Source organism: Pipistrellus kuhlii, unplaced genomic scaffold, assembly GCF_014108245.1.
Source record: "Pipistrellus kuhlii isolate mPipKuh1 unplaced genomic scaffold, mPipKuh1.p scaffold_m20_p_6, whole genome shotgun sequence".
Classification (NCBI taxonomy): domain Eukaryota; kingdom Metazoa; phylum Chordata; class Mammalia; order Chiroptera; family Vespertilionidae; genus Pipistrellus; species Pipistrellus kuhlii.
Window position 1 is genome coordinate 25,562,376 of NW_023425562.1, and position 19,973 is coordinate 25,582,348.

At 44.5% G+C, this 19,973-nt stretch overlaps 1 protein-coding gene across 5 annotated transcripts in view; it reads right to left on the bottom strand.

Moving 5' to 3' along the window:
* Window positions 1-19,973, bottom strand: part of CHCHD6 (coiled-coil-helix-coiled-coil-helix domain containing 6) — a 195,763-nt gene that overhangs the window by 138,677 nt on the left and 37,113 nt on the right. For 3 of the 5 annotated variants that reach the window (XM_045574359.1, XM_045574361.1, XM_045574362.1), the window contains exon 6: window positions 557-567. The exons of the other annotated variants lie outside the window; for them this stretch is intronic. In XM_045574359.1, the coding sequence (XP_045430315.1) occupies window positions 557-567 (11 nt within the window). The remainder of the gene's footprint in view (window positions 1-556; window positions 568-19,973) is intronic. 5 annotated transcript variants of the gene reach the window in all.

The window sequence follows — 19,973 nt, forward strand, 5'->3', positions numbered from 1 at the left end:
TGTCTGATGTCTTGATGGGATCGTCCCCTCATATTTAAGAATAAAGCAGTAACAAATCTGTTTCTGTGGAGCAATTTGTCAATTGGAAGGGTGATCTGGTTTGGAACATTTTACTGAAGAACTTCCAACTTTCACTGTTTATGCAGCTTTTCACTTGAGCTCTTCAACTTTGCATAAAGAAATGGTTTAATTCTTGTCTGGAAGGGTTATGCCTATGCTGTTGAAGTCAAGCAGGTATAAAGGGTCTCACCTGGTCTAGAGCATGATGTACCATTCTCAGTGATGCCTGTTTTCCCCACATGAAGTACGAAGTCCTTCCACTTTAATCTCACCAGGTGATAACCTGGAGGATAAACCACTGGTCTTCTACCAGTGTGAGGAAGTGCAATTACCACACTATATAGGTGAGGAAGGAATCTAACTACTCACACAGACTTTCTCTACCCCACCCCCTGCACCCATCTGCACAGGTGCCTGGTTCCTCTGATTTTGGAATGCACTGGGGCTCCCTGATGTTGCCCTACTCTTTCTGTGCTTCCATGCTGTAGGCTTGAACTCCAGCTCTCTCTGATCAGCTTAGCCAACTGCCTTCAGATCACAGGCTTATTTTCCAGCTATCACAAATTTGCCACCATCCTCCTCCTCCCCTAGTGTTTTTATTCTCATTTTAATCTGATAATGTCAGAAAAAGTTATCAAATGTCTGCTGATTTCTTGATGGGATCGTCCCCCTCCTACTCCCATATTTAAGAATGAAGAAATAACAAACTATTGCTTTGGGCTTGGGTAAGGAGCCAAGGTAAATGGTTGTGCTTAATACAATAAGCCCTCGATTTTGCAGACTATGATTTAACAGACTTCAGATTTAATGGACAAAATTTCCGGTCCATATGTCATATGTGAAAATTAATACCCTGCTAATTTTAAAAGGCTTTTAACAAAATTTTGCTTATAATTAAATTAACAGATTTTTTTGTTATTAATTCAGTTATAATTTATATTTCAAAATTTCGAAAGTAGGTTTATTTAATTTCATATATATGTTAAACTTTATTGTTCAAAGTATTACGTATGTCCCCTTTTTTCCCCCTGTTGACCCCCTCTACCCCTCTTTAGACAGTCATTTCTCTTTTCCATTTTCTGAAGTATCACAGATCCACGTTTTGTCCCAGGAATACTATGACAATATATATGACCAGACCACAAGGAAATAAATATCTTTTAGAACAAAGCTTATGCAGTTTGTCCGGGCATCTCAAGACCCTATACCATCAGTTCTGTTACTGGTAACCTTTGTCTTTTGTAAACGTGTTTTACAGCTCACAGTACCCACTATCTGCTAAGCATAGCCAGAGAAAAGATTCCTTTAGTCATTCCATACCTTTTCTTCTTTTCTTCCTTTGTTTAGTCCCTGCCGAGTTCCTAGCTGAAAGCTTGATTCAGAGATTACTTAATCACAGATTCTACCTTCAAGAAATTTGTATTCTAGGTTAGCGGTCACCAACCGGTGGTCCGTAGGCCACTGGTGGTCCGTGAGAAACAAAAGGTTGGCGGCCGCTCTTCTAGGTCAGTGGTCGGCACACTCATTAGTCAACAGAGCCAAATATCAACAGTACAACGATTGACATTTCTTCTGAGAGCCAAATTTTTTAAACTTAAACTTCTTCTAACGCCACTTCTTCAAAATAGACTCACCTAGGCTGTGGTATTTTGTGGAAGAGCCACACTCAATGGGCCAAAGAGACGCATGTGGCTCGTGAGCCGCAGTTTGCCAACCACGATTCTAGGTAATGGAAGAGAAGCACGAAGGTAAACAAAACTCAGAGAATAGTGTGGCAGAAAGCGCCCTGGGAGGGCCAGCAATGCTTCCTAAAGGAGGATAAGCTAGGCTGACCCTGAAAGTTTTCCTGTTAAGTTGGGGGAAGCAGCAACTGGAACATTCCAGGACATGGGAACAACAGTCCAAGGCATAAAGTAACTTGGAATTCTCAGAAACAGCATGGCTTTTGCCTGAATCAAGCAGAGGCCCCTATTGAATGCAGAGCAGCATAAACCATAGCCCAGCCTAAATCCCTGCAAAAAACAAATGTCTGTTTGCAGTGACTAGGTAGCTGTTATCTGTGAATGTCAGAGGTCCTCCCTGACCACAGGGTCCAGGGGACCGTGTGCTGGACACCAGGAGGGCAAAGAAGTAACTCAGGCCCAGCCCCTGCCTTTGGGACACATAAGCTGGCATAAAGGGCCAGGAGCAGAGCTTAACACTTTTCAGGAAGCAAAGAGAGAGAACATTCATTCACACCCTGTGACTGCCGCCTGCTACAAAGGGAAAACCAGCTGGGGAAAAGGAACAGAAGGTATCCATTAAAAAGGACAAATTTGTTTTCCAGATCAACTTGTGGCTGATCCTGAAAGCAAGAGAAGCAGACTGACAACACAGAGCCCAAGCTCTTTACTAGAACTACTTTCTGTTGTTTTAAAAATGACAAGGTTTTAACAGGTTATGTCTTTCCCTCAAATATATAAATATATATATATATAATTGGTTTTTCTTACAGAGAGGAAGGGAGAGGGATAGAGAGCTAGAAACGTCAATGAGAGAGAAACATTGACCAGCTGCCTCTTGCACACCCCCTACCAGGGATGTGCCCGCAACCAATGTACATGCTCTTGACCAAAATCGAACCCGGGACCTTTCAGTCCACAGACTGAAGCTCTACCGCTGAGCCAAACCGTTTTCGGCTCTTTCCCTCTTTATAGCTACATAGAAAAGCCACTCAAGAACCAACACTGTGAGGTCATATCTGCCATGGAGTGCTGGGATCTCTATGGCTCGGAGACCTTAACTCTCATCTCTGGAGACACAGCTTGGGCTTCACTATGAGTGCCCTCTCACATGCATGGGAGACCAGGGGAAGCCCCGCTGTGGTGATCTCCTTACAGAACTCCCAGCATGCCATTTGGTTTTCCCTCCTCCTGCCTCTCCTTTATAATGCTGTGCTTCAAACTGTGAAGTAAAAAATACAGACAGTAGAAAAGGAGAGAAACTTTATCAAATACATTAGCAGCACACAGCACAAGGCTTGAGAAGGAAAAATGAACAGTTGGGGGAAGAATATTCATCTCTTCCCAACATTCTTGCTTGACAAAGATGACAAAGTTGCCCTGTCATTTTTCTCTCTCTTCTTTCCCAAGGAAAGAAGCCACACAGACTGGGCATGGTGAGACAAGAGCCCACAATGATCCCCATTGGTCCCCACTCCCTAGAGAGCCTGGAGTGGCGGGGAGGGTAAAAGGGCTTTAATTTTTAATCTTTAAAAAATTTTTAATGAACATGTATGACCTTTTCAAAGTATGTATCCCTCTTGTGTTTAAAATAATACAGTTATAAGCCCAGCTGGTATGGTTCAGTAGTTGAGTGTCGACCTATGAAACAGAAGATCACAGTTCAATTCCCAGTCAGGGCATATGGCTAGGTTGTGGGCTTGATCCCCAATGTGGGGTGTGCAAGAGGCAGCTGATCAATGATTCTCTCTCATCATTGGTGTTTCTATCTTTCTCCTTCTCCCTTCCTCTCTGAAATCAATAAAGATGTATTTAAAATAAAAAATAAAATAATACAGTTTAAAAAAAAAAGTCCTAAGGTGGGCAATCAAAAGTCCCTGAAGTCCCACGGTACACCACCTTTTCTAGCACAAATAAGTGGGAACAACAAACTGAAACAGAAAAATCTGGGAGATTCTCTAGCTCAAACCAGAAACTCAGTGTTTTCAGTATTTTAGGGAATCATCAACTTCCTGGGAAACTAAATGTCAAATGTGGGAGATTTTGCACAGGTCTATTTATTCCTACAACCCTTCCCTCCCTTACAGCCCCAACCCTCCTCGGTATCACCATTGCCGTCATCTCCATCTCCTCATGTCTTCATCATCTCCTTAGTATTCACAGCAGAAGAAACATGCTTTTCCCACTGAAACAACACAGAATTCTGCACATGTTCCTGTAGACAGCGCTCTCTCTGTCCATCAGCTCAAAGATCTGAGTCCTCCTCTCTTCTGCACCCCACAGAGCCATGGGAAAAGGAGCCCAACACTGGCACATCAGTCTGTCCTACTACCAGCTGACCAGATGCAGCTCAGACATCTGAGCCTCTGGAAAACACAGAGACTTGGGCAAAGAACAGAGAAAAGTCCTGGGGAGAAAAGTTCCTGGGAAGGCAGTTTTTGCACTTCCCTGGCAGCCACACCCTAGGGCTCCTGGCTTTACTTGCCTCCACCATCTCCAGATTCTCCTGACTGCTGACAGCCTAGGAGATGAGGAAAAGGCAGCACATTCTACCTCAGCAGGAATGGAAAGCTCAGAGGGAGCCCATGTCAAAGGCTCCCAACATGCACAGAAGGGTCACCTTGACACAGCAGCTCTCTGTCAGGGCAACTGAGGCAGCAAGAGTCTGCGGGACCATTACTCATATGAGGGCTGGGGCCTAACCCTTGGAGCACGATTCTGACCAAGGCCTCCCCTGGAGTATACCGATGCAGCCACATCACCTCACAAGCCCACTTTACTAGAGATGGTCCACAGTGTGTTAGAGTATGATTCTCATAAGAGTAAAACTTCTCTCTGAAAAATCACATGTGTTATCCCAAAACAGTTCCCCAAGAAGATGACAAGACATTCTGCTAGAAACGCACAGGCACCTGCTGCGAGAAGGTGAGAGGTAGAGAAGTGGTGAGCAGATCATCTGAGGGGGAAGAAAAGATTCACTTCACTGGCGAGAGAGGACTGCCACCTGCATTCAACAGCCAAGAAGGACACAAAGTAGTGATTTCTCCTGTCCCACACAAACCCCCAGCTACCACTCACATCTACTGTAAGGTATTACCTGGGCTCTCATCTCATCTCCACTTACAGTACTTCTCCTACACACACACACACACACACACACACACACACACACACACACACACGCACACATGTCCTCTTAGCAAAAAGGCCTCTCTTGACATGAAAAAGAATGTTAATTAAACCATCTTGACTCCCCTAAAGAATGTTTGTCTGGAAGAAAGAGAAAAGAGATCCACAGGTCAGGAGAGGAGCAGTAGGTCTGATGAAGACCTGGCTTAACTGTTGAAAATTTGAGAGCTCTTATACTGGTTTTAGTACTCACCATGTTAAACTGAGTACCATTATTTAACCCTCAGGGTACCCAAGTTACTTCACCTACATGATAAGATGACACCAAACAAAAAAACCTACAATCTCTGCTTGAAAAAATTCCTTTCCAAAAAGCCAACACCCCCCCCAAAAAAAAAAAAAAATCTTAAAATACTGAAATCCTGGAATTGAGTAGGATCTTCAAGGATTAACCATGATCTTCTGCCTCTGTGTTATGTCACTCCGGAAAACATTCTGAAGGGATGTGCAAATGTGCTATGTGCAATTCTTAAATCAGCCAAAAAGAAAATTCTCCAGCTTCCTAAAATATGTGTTGAAAAAGAATGAAGATTCACTGAATGTTGAGTACATGTCAAGAGCTTTATATATGCTTTCTTATTTAATACTTTCAATGCCAGTGGGATTGCTAAACTCACTTTATGCAAGAGAAAATGGGTAAAAACAGAACCAATACCCTGACCATATAAAGGGCAGAACTAGAGTCATACTCAGGTTCTCCTGTGCTTTAGGAATTTATTCACATGTCTTTACCATCAGGACCTCCTCCCTGGAGAAATGAAAAAGGATCAACTAGAAATTAAGCATACACTGACTGAAAAAATATTATGCAGAGACCTAAAAGCAGACTAGAGGATTGTAAGAATCAAGTCAAAGATTTGGAATACCAACAAGCAAAAACACTCCTTTGGAAAAGAAAAAGAATCCAAAAAGTTGAAGATAGTATAAGAAGCCTCTGGGACAACTTAAAGCATATCAACATCAGAATTATGGGGGTCCCAGAAGAAGAGAGAGAGCAAAATACTGAAAACCTATTTGAAGAAATAGTCATAGAAAACTTCCCTTACCTGGTGAAAGAAATAGACTTACAAATCCAGGAAGCACACAGAACCCCAAACTAAAGGAATACAAAGAGGACTACACCAAGACACATCATAATTAAAATGCCTAAGAGCAAAAGATAGAGAATCTTACAAATAGCAAGAGAAAAACAGTTAGTTACCTACAAGGGAGCACCCATAGGATTGAGAGCTGATTTCTCAACAGAAACTATGCAGGCCAAACTACGGAGTGATAGTTTTTTACAGCTGTAATAAAAAACTAATACAGAGTAGTTTTCAACTGGGTGATTTGGAGACATTTGGTAACATCTGGAGACACTTTTGTTTGTCATACCTGGGGAAGTGCCACTGGCATTTAATGGATAGAGGTCAGTGATCCTGTTAAACATCATATAATCCAGAAGACACCCTTCCCCGCTACAACAAAGACATATCCAACCCAAAATGTCAATAGAGCTGAGATTGAGAAATCTCATACTATGGTTATGTAAGATGTCATCACCAGGGGAAGAATACATGGAAATCTCTAAACTATTTTTCAAACTTCTATGTGAGCCTACAACCATTCCAAAATTTAAGTTTTTAAAAACTATATAAGCACAATCAGGGAGCTCAGTTGGTTGGAATATCATTCCGTACACTGAAAGGTTGCAGGTTCAATTCCCGCTCAGGGCCCATATCTAGGTTGCGGATTTGATTCCCCATTGGGGTGCGTATGGGGAGCAGCCGATGGATGTTTCTCTTTCACATCGATCTCTCTCTCTCTCTTAAAATCAATTACAAATATATATCCCTGAGTGAGGATAAAAAACAAACATTTAAGTATAATCTAAAGAACAACAGAGGATGCACAGCTTCTACAACCTTAAAAGTAGGTTAAAAAGAAAAGTGTAAGGTGCTTTGGGAATCTTGGGCAAATAGATAAGCTAAGGAGATGGAGTCAGTAGAAGGAAAAAATATAAACAATAAGCAAGAGGAAGAGCAATGGCAGAAGAAAGTCCCAGACAAGACCTTTCCTCAGAATCCAAGCAAGATGACAGGTCTGAGAGCGCCATACTGAGTGAAGAATCAGAGACACCAACATGGAAGGAAAAAGAGGCAAGAGTTCATATTAGATGGTCGCCTTCCTCAGTGAGCTGCAAAGCAGAGGTGTTTGCTGAGAATGAGGAGTACCTGGGTGGGAAGGGCTGTGAGAAGCTGCTGTGGGGAGTCAGGGAAGATCAGGTAGAGGCTCCTGCACTGGACACAGTGGCTCCTGAGTTTTTTCCAGCAGCACTGCAGCTGGGGGCAGACCCACAGTGAGTGCTGGGGAGAGGAGAGGTGAGACCTGACATGCTCACTTGGTAAGAAAACAAATGATACCAGAAATGATGAACTGGGAGAACAGGGAAGTTTGAGAATGCAATGAAAGCAATGAGAAAGCTCCAGAGGAAAGAGAGAGCAAAAAGAGAAAGAGAAAGACAGATGGTGGGTCTGTGGTTCAGGTTCTTAAAGGCAGAATAATCCAGGAGGTGAGGGTGAAGCTGAGCTGGGTTTCTTATGTCAAATGAAGATAGGAATCACTGATGAGAAGAAAACCATGAGGCCAGGGGCTATAAAATGGATTCTTACCCATCCTGTTTGTGGTTAACACATCCACTGGCAATTCCAAAATCTGCAGGCAGCTTTCAAGACTCTTTGTACGAAGCCCAGTGTCTCCCAAGGGAGATCTAGAGAAAAATGAATCTATAGCGATCTGAAGAAGTTCAAATAGACTCTTAGTCTGTTTGAACTACTAAAAACAAAAATAAAAAATAGACTGGGTAACTTATAAACAACATAAATTTATTTCTAAAATAAACAAATATCGAAGACAGAAAAAAATACGTCTGGAGGCTTAGAAGTTCGATGCCAGCAAGGGACATGCAGATTTGGCTGCTTCCTGGTTCATAAACGGCACTCTCCTCACATGCAGAAGGGGCAAGGGGCCTTTCTAAGGTCCCTTTACAAGGGCACTAATCCCATTCATAGGCTTCCCCCGCATGACACAGTCACCTCTCCCAGTCCCCACCTCCAATGTCACCACACTGGAGATACAGTTTTCACATATGGATTTTGGGGAAGATACAAACATTTCGTCTATGGAACTCACCTACTCCTGAAAGTGCCCTGTTACTCTCTCTCTCTCTCTCTCGGAAAAGCACTGAATTACTTTTTCTGATTCAGTTCCTCAAAAAGAGGCCAAGCTGGTATATTTGATTGCAGTGTGTACCAGAGAAGCTCCCCACCAACCCTGGGGACCAGCACACTGGACCATGGCCACAGCCTACACCCCTCCCACAGTCTGCTAGCTTACAAATGATGGCTGCTGATCAAAAAAGGTGTATGTGGCTCCACACCATGTATCTTCAATGACTGGAAAAATCATACCAAACAGGGTAGGTGATTGTTTTGAGAGGCAGGAAGTAGTAGGGGGTGGGGCATCCAGCACAAGGACATCCACAGGGTTTCTTAAAAACACAAGGTCTTTCTTACATACCTCGTTCAAAATGACAGTGAGTCTGCCCAGGAGTTCCCAGTGCCATACACAAAACGATGTTACTGGGACGCCCAGGAGTAGCCATCTGAAGAGCATGGTTCCTAGACTCCAAGGCTAGCAAATAAGACTGCAAATTTGAAAAGGAAAATGCAGAACGGCATCCACGAGAACTTAAGAACAGAAGGCCAGAACCTTGCTGATGCAGACCTGTGGCCCCAGGGAGTGCTAACCTTTCCTCCCTGTGGACTCCTTCATCACAGTGGGCACACTCTCAGCTCAACAGGGCTAGAAAGGAGAGAGTTTAAAAAAAAAAAAAAAAAGAGTATGAACATCCAAAGGTTGAGGATGGGGCTTGTGGAGGGTCCCCACCAAACATTCCTGCTTCCAGTGAGGTGGCACAGTCAAGGTGACCCATCTTCTATTGCCAAGGGTGGGACTAGCTTAAGAATTAGAATCAATCTAGTGTGAAATGACAGACTAGCAATGCTGGAGCGCAGTCCTGTCCCAGTGTCCTGCAGGGACTAAGCGCCTCCACCTGGGTCCTGGTTTTAGCTCTCTCCTTTCAAGGCCTGCTTGTCCAGCTTTCCCGTGGCCTCTGTGAGCTTCCCGATATCCTCCCAGCATTCCTCCAATAAACTCATGTTCTTTTGGTTGAGTTAGCAAAGCAGGCTTTTGTTTCTGGAAGAGAGCTTAAAAACCAGCATCACATTGGAGTCAGAAATGGCTAATCTCCTTTCTCTCTGGGGAACATGACATCAGCATATGCCTCACCCACCATCAATGGAAAGTGATGCCAGACAACTCGCTATCAGAAGGCCAGAAGAGGCCCTAAAATCACCAGGGAAGTGGGCTTTATCCAAGGACTAAGGGAGACAGAAGGGCCTGGCATTGCAGAAATGCAAGGGCGAGAACGGAGCACAACAAACAGGCAGCCCCTTCATTATTCAATTACTCACTCTGTAAATTGAGAATTAATGTTCACGGGTTCTGGTGAGTGACATAATTACAATTTAAAAGGGGCAATTAATCATCGGCTTGTTGTTCACTGCCTTGCCGGGAGTCTCGTGCTCCATGAATACCAGTAAAGCTACAAAAGGATTAAACACATAAATGAGTATGACCACCAAATTCCAGCCTTCTCTAGCTCCCTCTCCTTGCAACTCCCTTGACTAGGCTAAGCCACACTGGATCGCTACATCTGTTTCTCATTCCTGTGACATTCCTCCGACCTTCTTCAAGCCTCCACCTTCTGAGCATGCCCTTCTTCTTCATGGCTGATGAAAACAACAGGGCTTCCTAAAGTTGTGCACTGCAAGGTCAGAAAAAAAGATGCTGGGCCTCCAGCTCTCAGCTCTACAGGGATAGAAAGGAGTAGAAGAAAAATAAGAGTTGAGTGAGAAAAGCACGGGAAGGAGAAAAGAGCAACAGAGAGGCAGAAAGAGGGGCAGACTGGAAAGATGAGTTCTCAGAATGGGCACCACGCCAATGTCAGGCTCTGAAAGCAGGGCAGGCCAGCCTCTTCTCAGGACCAGTGACTTCTGTCTACTCAGTACCCCCGCCCCCCTCCAGTTCTGACCCCTTTGCTGATGACCAGGTGCTCAATCAGACTCTAAGAATCCAGGCCCAGGCTAGGAGGGAGCAGAGGCATCTCTGGTTTCTTCTAACATTAAGAGTGAAACAAAGAGTTCTCCCAAAGGATGTAAGTCCGGGGGGGGGGGGGGGGGGGGGGGGTTCCTTAAAGGAAGACAACCTCAGGGATCTAGTTCCACTGCATAAAACTTGGGGCAAGAATGAGTATTTGTGTCTCCATGCCTCAGGACAGATCAGTTACTGCTTCCAGTTCTGAGCTCGGAAATAGGCATGCCAACCTGAGACTTCTCTGAGCAAGATCTGTCTCAGCTTTTCCACTGGCATCCCTAGTAAGTCCCACAGCAGACACTGTACTAGCCTCTCATGGCCATTCCCACAAGGCTTCTAATTCCCCACGTTTGTGGGAAGTGGAAGCCTCTGATGGCAGGAAAGGCAAGCCCCTTTGCAAACCTTGGGGGGAAATTGTAACAGCCCCAAATTGTAATCCAGGCTTCTCTATTGTGGTGCTTGGTCTGAATGGTCATACATGCTAGCCAGCGAAAGAGAAGTGTGTAACTCTCTGAACAATGGTCTTGCCTAAATGAAGAAACATTTCCATGATCCTACCCCTTCCTGCTTAAGACCCTAGTGTGAGGACTGGATGTCCCATGATGATGACAGACACTGGTGTGAGCATTAAATGTCATGGACTTGAGGGACGCTGGTGTGAGGACTGGATGACATAGGACTGTGAGGGATGCTGGTGTGAGAACTGGATGCCCTGAGATTGTGAGAGACATGCTTTGAGGACTGGATGCCTATAAGTGTGAGTCATATCAATGTATTATCTATTCAAAAATAAAAATATAAGTGAAAAAATAAATAGAAAAAGGAGTAAACTCTTCCTTGGGTGTTTCCTTAACTTTCGCTATTCAAAGACTATCTAGTGAATTTTGCAGTATCTGTGCATCACCTTATTTTATTTTTTTAAAGATCTATCTTTGCTCTTTTAACTTAAATTGGTTTTAAAACTTTATTTAACTAGCAATAATGGAAAATCATTATCACTTGCCATTATTAGAAGTTACATGTTAAAGCAGATACAATGAAAATAAAACATTCTTAAATTTTTTATAGCTAGACCTCCAAAATGTTGAGCCTGACATGTGCACTCCATTAAAAAGGACTGGATGTCCTGTGACTAGGAGTGATGCTGGTGTGAGGACCCGCTGCAAACATAAAAGCATCATGTTGAGCCTTTGTTTTTAAATAATCAGAAGTTAAAATAAAATTGAAAAGAAGAATCTTTTTCAATAACCCCTGTATGATTTGCTTATTTACCGTATTAGTGATGAAGATACTGGCAGTGTCTGGGACACACTTGAGAATCAACAGGAGAAATCTTTTCTCACACTCTTATTGATCAGGCCTCTATTGCTCACTCTGATTTACTCAGGAGTCCAGTATATATTAGACACTGAGCTGGATGCTGAAGGGAATAAAGATAAATGAGACATGACTTTTTCTGCCAGGAGGAGTTCGTAACTTAGGAGGGGCGGATTAACAAAGACAGAGAGCCAAAGATGGGAGAAAAATAGATGGAGTAGCTGAGCAACACCCAACCTCCTCTCCTCTTCTCCGCACCAAAATGTTTTTACCTGAATGTGCACTTGATCTTAGCCAAAAGGCCAAGAAGTTATTAATCTGAATGTAATCATGAGGAAATGATCAGATGTATACAAGTCCAGAGACATTTTAAAAAACTCTTCGACAATGGAATCTTCATAATATCAATGTCATAAAAGACTACACAATGCCTAGACTACTCTTCTACTAGATTAAAGGACACTGTAGGGATACAATATGTATTGAATTGAATCATTGATTTTTAAAAGACAGATATCAAGGACAGATAACAAGGATACCCAGAAAAACTAAATACGGCCTATACAGGGTGGGGCAAAAGTAGATTTATAGTTATGAGCACATGAAGTAGAGTTAATTTTTATATTATTATGTATTAATTATGTTATTTTTCCATACAAACAAGTATATTACATATAGAATATGATCATTTTATTGTAGTTAGGTAGAAATATTCTTGTTTTTAGGAGGTGAAGTATTTAGGGATGAAATGACAATGCCTGCAAGTAACTCAAATGACTCAACAATAATAACACTGGAGAATGTTCTGGATTTGGCAGGCAGGACGAATCGATGGCATCTCTGAAAGAATCATTGTGGAAGAGGCTGACCATCAGATTACAAAAACTCCATAAATGAGCAGGCAATCAGAGCTTCAAGCCATTGGTAGGAGGGATGCTGGGGGATCAGCAGAGTGTGGAACTGGAGAGGACAGGGAGATCTAACCATGTTGGTGAGCCAAGAAAGAGAGGCAGCCGAGAATGAAAAATTTCAACAGAGCACGTAAGAAGACACTGGAATCAAATGGAAGGTTTACTCAGGAAGGGTGCTTACCACTTATTCTTTACTGAAGATCAATCAAAAGGTAAAGTGCTTAAATTCCTTGTGATGCAGGTTGGACGGAAGGAAAGACTTTCTGGAAGAACACATTCGTCATTGGCCTCAGAAGGGGAGGTTATGGCCAGTTTCAAAGCAGCCCTTCCTACAGGGTACCTGCTAGGGGACAGTCTTGCTGGCCCCATTCATCCTCCTCCAACTTTTCAAAGGCTGCACATACCTCCTTGCTCAAATACAACCCAAGGAGTGGCTTGAGAATTAAAGTTAATTGCTAAAAATGAGTCAGCAGTAAACAGGCTCAATATTAAGAGACACAAAACCCACATCTTAACGTAAAAGAAAAGAGTCAGCTGCTAAAGCAATCCCACATCCATCCCATGAGACCCTCTTTCAGAGACCTCCATTTTCCCAACTCATTTCCTCACAAGAAGAAAACAATCATCCTCTACTGTGCCTACTTTCAGACTGAATGGATGGTCAAGAAGATACAGTTTAACAGGCTTTGATTTGCTCTGGGAAATGAGATGCAGTTCAACACCACTATGATTTGTAAAGCTATTTACATAATTAAAAATACAGACAAGTGACACGAGGAGGTGGGTTTGGTTAATGAAGTTACAGTAGAGCTAAAAATAGCAAACAGCTACAGGCTGGAGGGGCGCTGAGGACAGCACCTGCTGATGGCCACTGAGGGCCATGGGAAGACTGTCATTCACCGAGGGCGTCCTTTCTATTGTATTTAGCTGGGGCCTTTTAATTAAGATTTTAAAGCTCCCCATGGACATGGAGCAGCTGGTGGTGGCCTGTTTTACAGATTACAAACTTGAGGTTATCAACAGGCCACAGAGGGTTTGCAGGAGAGCTAACCTGGTTCCAAATCCCAGCCCTAAAACTAACCAACAATCTGCATTCTCCAAAAGACTTGAGGGTAGCTTCATCTGAATGAAAGTTTGAAACCTGGTGGGACTTTGGACCATATTTAGCTTTTAAATTTGCTTTGTTTCTACCACACAATTTCTTCACTCTCCTCCAACTCCTCCTTCTTTTTTTAAAAGTCTGAATATTTGCTGACATTTAAAAATTCCCAGTAGACCCTGTAACTCCAGCTGAGCACTGCTAGGAACATACTCTAGGCCCACAGCAGGGGCTGCCCGTGGAGGGGCTGTGTGAGCCTCACAGTCCCCTGTCCTCACCATTCCCTGTTGTCTTCCATTGTCCATTCTCACCTGCTCCTGTGGCCTGGTTGGCCCTAGAAGGCATTTACATCTATAACTTTTGATCTAAACATTACTTAAAGTTGGCTCAGGTTTCTAGGCTGTGCCACTTCATCCTGTTTACTCCAAGATATCTCTGTGCTGTGTAAGAGTAGCATTTCCTATTTAATTTTTTAAAAATAATTCCTGGCTCTGGTTTCAGTTTGGTGAAGGAGTCTGCACTCTTCCCCACTTCCAACGATCTACACATCATAAACAATACAGCCCTGCCCTCACAAGGTGCAGAAACCTTTTATTTTTTTAAATCGTTTTTTTCATAGTAATGCATTCCAACTTCCCTTTTACTCCTTCCCACTACCACCTCATCCCTGTGTTACCAAAGTATCTTTCCTTGGACCTGCTCAGACAGATTACTATACCTTTTATTCTGAAGACAATATCCCCAAGTACAACCTGAAATTTTATCAAGAAAACAAATACTTGTTTGATTTGTTAAAGATTTTTTTTTTTTTTTCCCAAGCAGAAACACACAGGAGGAAAAGGTAGAAATCTGAAATCTGTACTAGTACTAGTCAGTTCACAGGTATACAAGGTGGGCAAACCAAACAAATGTGACATGATTCTTGCTTTTGTTAAAACAAGATACATGCAAATAACCAGACTAAGATGAAACAAAAAATTTATGATTTGTAGAGAATGAGGAAGAAAGCCAGAAATGATGCTGCACACCTAGTGAGCGCCTGCTGCATGCCCAATATGCCACTGAGACACTCCACCCCTTCACGCTCCCTTGGTCTCCTGGAGCTGACTGCTGGGGCCCCAGAAGGTCCTCCCGCCTCACTTCCCACAGCTCTCCCCCACTCTCACTGAGGAGCCTTCCAGCCTCCTTGTTAGCCCCCAAGCTCACCAAAGCAGCTCTTTGCCTCAAGGTCTCCCCACCTGCTGTCCCCTCCACCTGTAAAGGTCCTGCTGTAGATATCTTCATGGGTCACTTCTCATTTCTTTCACATCACTACTCAAATGTCATCTTTTCTATATAAACGTGAAACCCCTTTTGGGATGACAAAAATGTTTTGAAGTTAGATAGAGGTAATGTTTGCATAAGAATGTGAATGTACAAAATGCCACTGGATTAACACTAACGTATTATATTTATTTCATCTCAGTAAAAAAGAAAAAAAAAGAAAAAGGAAAAAAAGCACACCTACCCTTCACTCTCCATCTTTTTAAAAACAAACCTTGTTTTTCTTCATTATACTTACCATTTGACCAATTATCTTTTTTTTCTTTTACTAAGTCTCTCCCTATACTTACGTTCCCTCCATATAACTCTAATATAAGCACAAGGGATAAGAATTTGTTCTGCCCACATCGTATCCCAATGCCAAGAACAGAGCATGGAGTACTCATGCTCTAATGTGTTAAGTGAACAAGTAAATGAATGGTTTCTCATTTAGTCCTCATCCTCTGTGAACCTCCTGGCTGTTACAGATGAGGAAACTAAGGCCTTTGAGCCCCTCCAGCCTGCAGTGTGGGTATGACAGAGTGGAGAGAAACCTCGATTTACAAAGGAGGTGCAATCCTGGCAAGAAAGAAAAACTGGTGAGAGTCCTGGCCAGTTTGGCTCAGTGCATAGAGTGTAGGCCCATGGACTGAAGGGTCCCGGGTACAATTCCAGCCAAGGGCATGTATCTTGTTGCAGGTTCCTGGGCTCTGGTGGGGGTGCATGCAGCAAGCAACCAATTGATGTGTCTCTCTGACATTGATGTTTCTCTCTGTCTCTCCCTCTCTCTCCCACTCTCTGTAAAAAAAAAAAAAAAATCAATGGGAAAGTATCCTCGGGTGAGGATTAACAAAAAAAAAAAAAGCACCAAAACTGGTGAGACACAAACTCCATATTCCCAATTACCTAGATCAGTGGTTGGCAAACTCATTAGTCAACAGAGCCAAATATCAACAGTACAATGATTGAAATTTCTTTTGAGAATCAAATTTTTTAAATTAAACTTCTTCTAACACCACTTCTTCAAAATAGACTTGCCCAGGCCGTGGTATTTTGTGGAAGAGCCACACTCAAGGGGCCAAAGAGCCGCCTGTGGCTCTCCAGCTGCAGTTTGCCCACCACAGACCTAGAGCATTACAGTCAGGGTGGAGTCCCCTCCCAGATCCAGGCAGTGAGAAAGCTGTCACAGCAGACACTGCCTCATTCAGGGCGCCAGTTCTCTAGCAGCTAGGGCTTCCCCTGGCAGTTTTTTTGGAGACTAAGGAGAAGAATTTTAATAATGTTCATCTTTCTCCTACAAAACTATCGATTCTCAATAGTGGGCATTTTTAACAATCACCCTAGAGGCCTCTGCAATCTCTATTTCCTTTCTCCACCTGCCCAAGCCCCAGTTTCTAATGCATAGTGGGGTTGTGGGTAAGGCAGAGGGTGACTGAGAATCCTGGCCGCAGCCAGACAAGCCTAAAGGTCTGCCTTTGCTTTGCAGCTGCAATTTTCATCTGGTCCTCCAGCTCCAATACCTAGAGACCACGTGCTGTGACGTGGGTCCACCTTCCTGAGCCTCAGTCATTTCAGAGCAGGCTGAGACTGTCCCTACCTAACAGGCTAATCGTGAGGATAACTGAGAAATTTTATGCAAAGCACCTAAACCAGGACCAGCCAAAAGGAGTGGCTATGTCTACACACACAGGTGTGGGTGTGCACACTGTACACAGTACCTTGAAGATCAAGCATTTCACAATAGTTAGATACAACTGTTCCCATTTCATAAATTTAATGACAACAAATGTTAATACATTGAATTTACAAATAAAAGGAATGACTGGTATTCTTTTTTTAGACTAACGGAATGTTCCTTTTTTTTTCCTTCCGAAGCCACACAAGTATATCTGCCTTTAATGAGACAGTTGTGCCTACCTGTCAGGTCTAAATAATCGGGCTGCCAAAAAAAGAGCTACAGTGACTCAAATACAGATATATTGCAGAATCCCTGGGGAGCTTAGCGAAACTACAAGATTTCAAGGAACAGTGTGAAAGACACTTCCTGATGCTATGCTATGCAGCACAGCCTCCGAGATGACTGTCCAGCCAATACTACCAACCCAGAGCTCCAGACAGATGCCCAGGGCCTTTCAGACATGGGCACTAGCTCAGGTCCTTGGACAGGTCACCTACCCTCATACAGGCTTCTGTTCCCCTGTACAGTGACAGAGCTGAGCGAGGCAAACTCAGAACCTGTTCCCAGCTCTGAGCGTTTATAATTATACATCTCCTTCCCTACTGAAGACCGTTCTGCTGTATGCCAGCCAGGACAGACCCTGCTCAGAGAGAAGCGATTTACTCAACTCTAATTCTTTTTAACCCTTCCCCCTCCTCACATTCTTGCCGGTTACCATTTGGGTCTGGCGCACCCTCTTCTCTGGAGCCAGAACACTGTTTTGTTTTTTGTTTTGTTTTGTTTTGTTTTGTTTTGTTTTGTTTTTTCAGTCTATCATTCCTCACAGACCTGAGGAGCCCTGATCCTCTCTGCAGTTTCCCTTTCCCCAGGATTTTAGAGGAGGACCTCTCATTATCTCCACTGGGAAGATGCCAGGCCCAGGAAGACTGACAGCAGCCTCATTTCCTCCTCGTGGCCATCTCTTTGTCTGTTTCTTAAGGACAGTGGGGATGCTTCTAAGGGACAGCATCCAAAGCCGAAAGACTGAGGTGCCTACCTTCACCGTCAGGGCTCCTAAGCATGTCCTCCTAAAAAAGGTAGAGGATGGACTCTGCAGTGGCTAAAAACAAAATTCATCTGGTGATCCCCAAGGAGAGAGACATCAGGGTTCCCAGCAGCAGTTACACAGCAAAAATCAATCTCCCCTGAAAACCAATTAGGATGAGAGCGCAGGATTTTCACTTTGGCAGCTGAGCTGCTCGAAGCAGCCTGCTTTGGAAACATCAGGAATAATGTTCCTACAGGCTGGGCCCCTTGCCCCGACTCCTTCCTCTGCCAACAGCCAGCACCTTAGAAAGAGCTCCCCCAGGAGGAGTGCCCCTAGGTGCCCTGGCTCAGAGTGCACAGGGCAGTTTGAACACTCCCCGTGGGCTGAATACCTGGCTTAGGAGCCGGTGGAAAGGATGTGCTGACCAGAAGCCAGGTGTCGGCACCACCTCCAAGAGGGAATGAATGGTTACTGAGGATCTACAGCAATCAAAGCACTGAGCAAGGCACTTTGAGTATGTTTATACTCTGTCCTCGCAACAACCCTGTAAAGTAGATGTTACTGTCCCATTTTCCAGATGGAGAAACTAAAGCCCAGGCCACACAAATTAAGTTTTGTTTGTTTGTTTGTTTGTTTTTGGATGTTTCTTCTATTCACTACCTACCTCTTCGGGCAGTTCAGACTATAGCTAGAAGGACTGGAACTCTATCTGCTGAGACTATTTTATGGACTAAGGAATAGGTAACTTTCTTATCTACCTGTAAACCAGAGATTAAAGACAAAGGCCACAGGGGTTTCTGTGTTGCTGTGAACTCTTTAAAGATGTGGATCGTTCTAATAGGGTCCCCCACTACACAAAGAATTTGTACACCACCTTCACAGGAGTATTTTCCCAACAAAGGCTACAGGCAGGCAACCCCTGTCCTCCCTTCAGGAAAGTGGCACCTCATGAGCTTTTTGGATGGCATCAACTTCCAGTGGGCATGGCATCTGTGTGCCCGCACCACCAAAAGACTCCTGCTAGAGTGTCACAGCCACAGACAGAAAGAACAAAGCCTGGAGGCGCTCCCTTAGCCCACTGCTGAGGAAAGGCAGCCCACAAAGGCCTGGGCCGTGTGCCTGCAGGCCAAAAAGGAGGGACAGGCGGGGGTGGTGGGGAGAAGATGAGACAGAAAAGAGAGGTAGGAGTGTGCTGGTGTCTATCTGAGAGAATGCCAAGGGCCTGATAAGGATGACAAAACTCAGCAAGCCCTCTTTAGTAGCAGCTGTTTCCCTGTCCAGTCATTACTCAGGATCTATTACTCAGGATCCACCCCAACCAGCGGAGCAAAGGCAGGCAAGGAGGGAAGGCAGGCCTGCGGGCAGGCTGCAGCATGCTCACCGGAATATCACTAGGATGATTTGCACCAGGCCAGGAGCCCCTGCGCAGCCCTCCTCTCCTCCGCCTCCAGCAAGGCTCCTACAGCCAGGACTTTGGCTTCTCAGTAGAAATAAGCAAGAAAGTCCGTGTTTGGTTGCCAACTTCAGGCTCCTTAACTCAACAGCTATTCGCCAGGGGAAGTTCAAGTCACCACTGTTAGTTGATTTCTCTATGTCCCTTCTCTGGGCCTTGAAAATCTCTTTGGATGCCAAAACTGTGGCAGTCCATCCACCCACAGCGAAGTCAGAACCTGCTTGTTTTGCAAAAGAGAGCCAAAAAAAAAGGCACATGGCGATGGGGGATGGGGGAAGGGGAAGGGGGGATGGGGAGTGGGGGAGGTACCAGTTCCAGCAGGAATCTTCCTATCTTTCCTCCCACGTGAAGAAGGCCACAGACTGGGCTCTTAGTTTGGCCTTAACCTCAGTTATTTGTCAAAGAGAAGCAACGTGACTTACCGGCTCTGGGAAGAGAATAACCTGTAGTTGAGGAGTGAATGCCCCAGTCCGCCCAGCCCAGCCCATCCTATCCTAAAACCCCAACATTTCTCATTCCTTATCTACTCCCAGCTGTTCCTCCTCTACATTTTCAGCACCCAAGCCAAGCCATGAGCACCCTTCTGGATGAAGAGTAAAATACCTCAGGAGAGGAGGGGGCCCCTCCCCCCACCTTCACCTCCCCCACGCAGCCCACAGAAGGGGCTGAGGGCAAGATGCCTCCCCACTGGGCAGCCTCATCCAGTAATCTGCACCAGTTTCCAGGGCAGCAACAACAAAGGGAGGCCTCACGAGACAGACAAAGACAAAACCCTAGGTCTCCCAACAAAAGGTGAAGGGGGCAGTAGGAGATCCAGCCCAGAATAATGGGCCTTTCTCGCATTCTCAGCTAGATCCAGGCCCTCAAATGGAGCACATCAGAGGGAGGGGCCTGCCCTCCCTGCTGGCTGGAGGCCAGCTCCCGGGACTCACATCCTCCCAGCCAAAGGCTGGCCCAGGACTGCCACCTAGAGGGCCCAACACGCAGTACAGGAAGATGTTCCAGGACAACAGGGCCTCA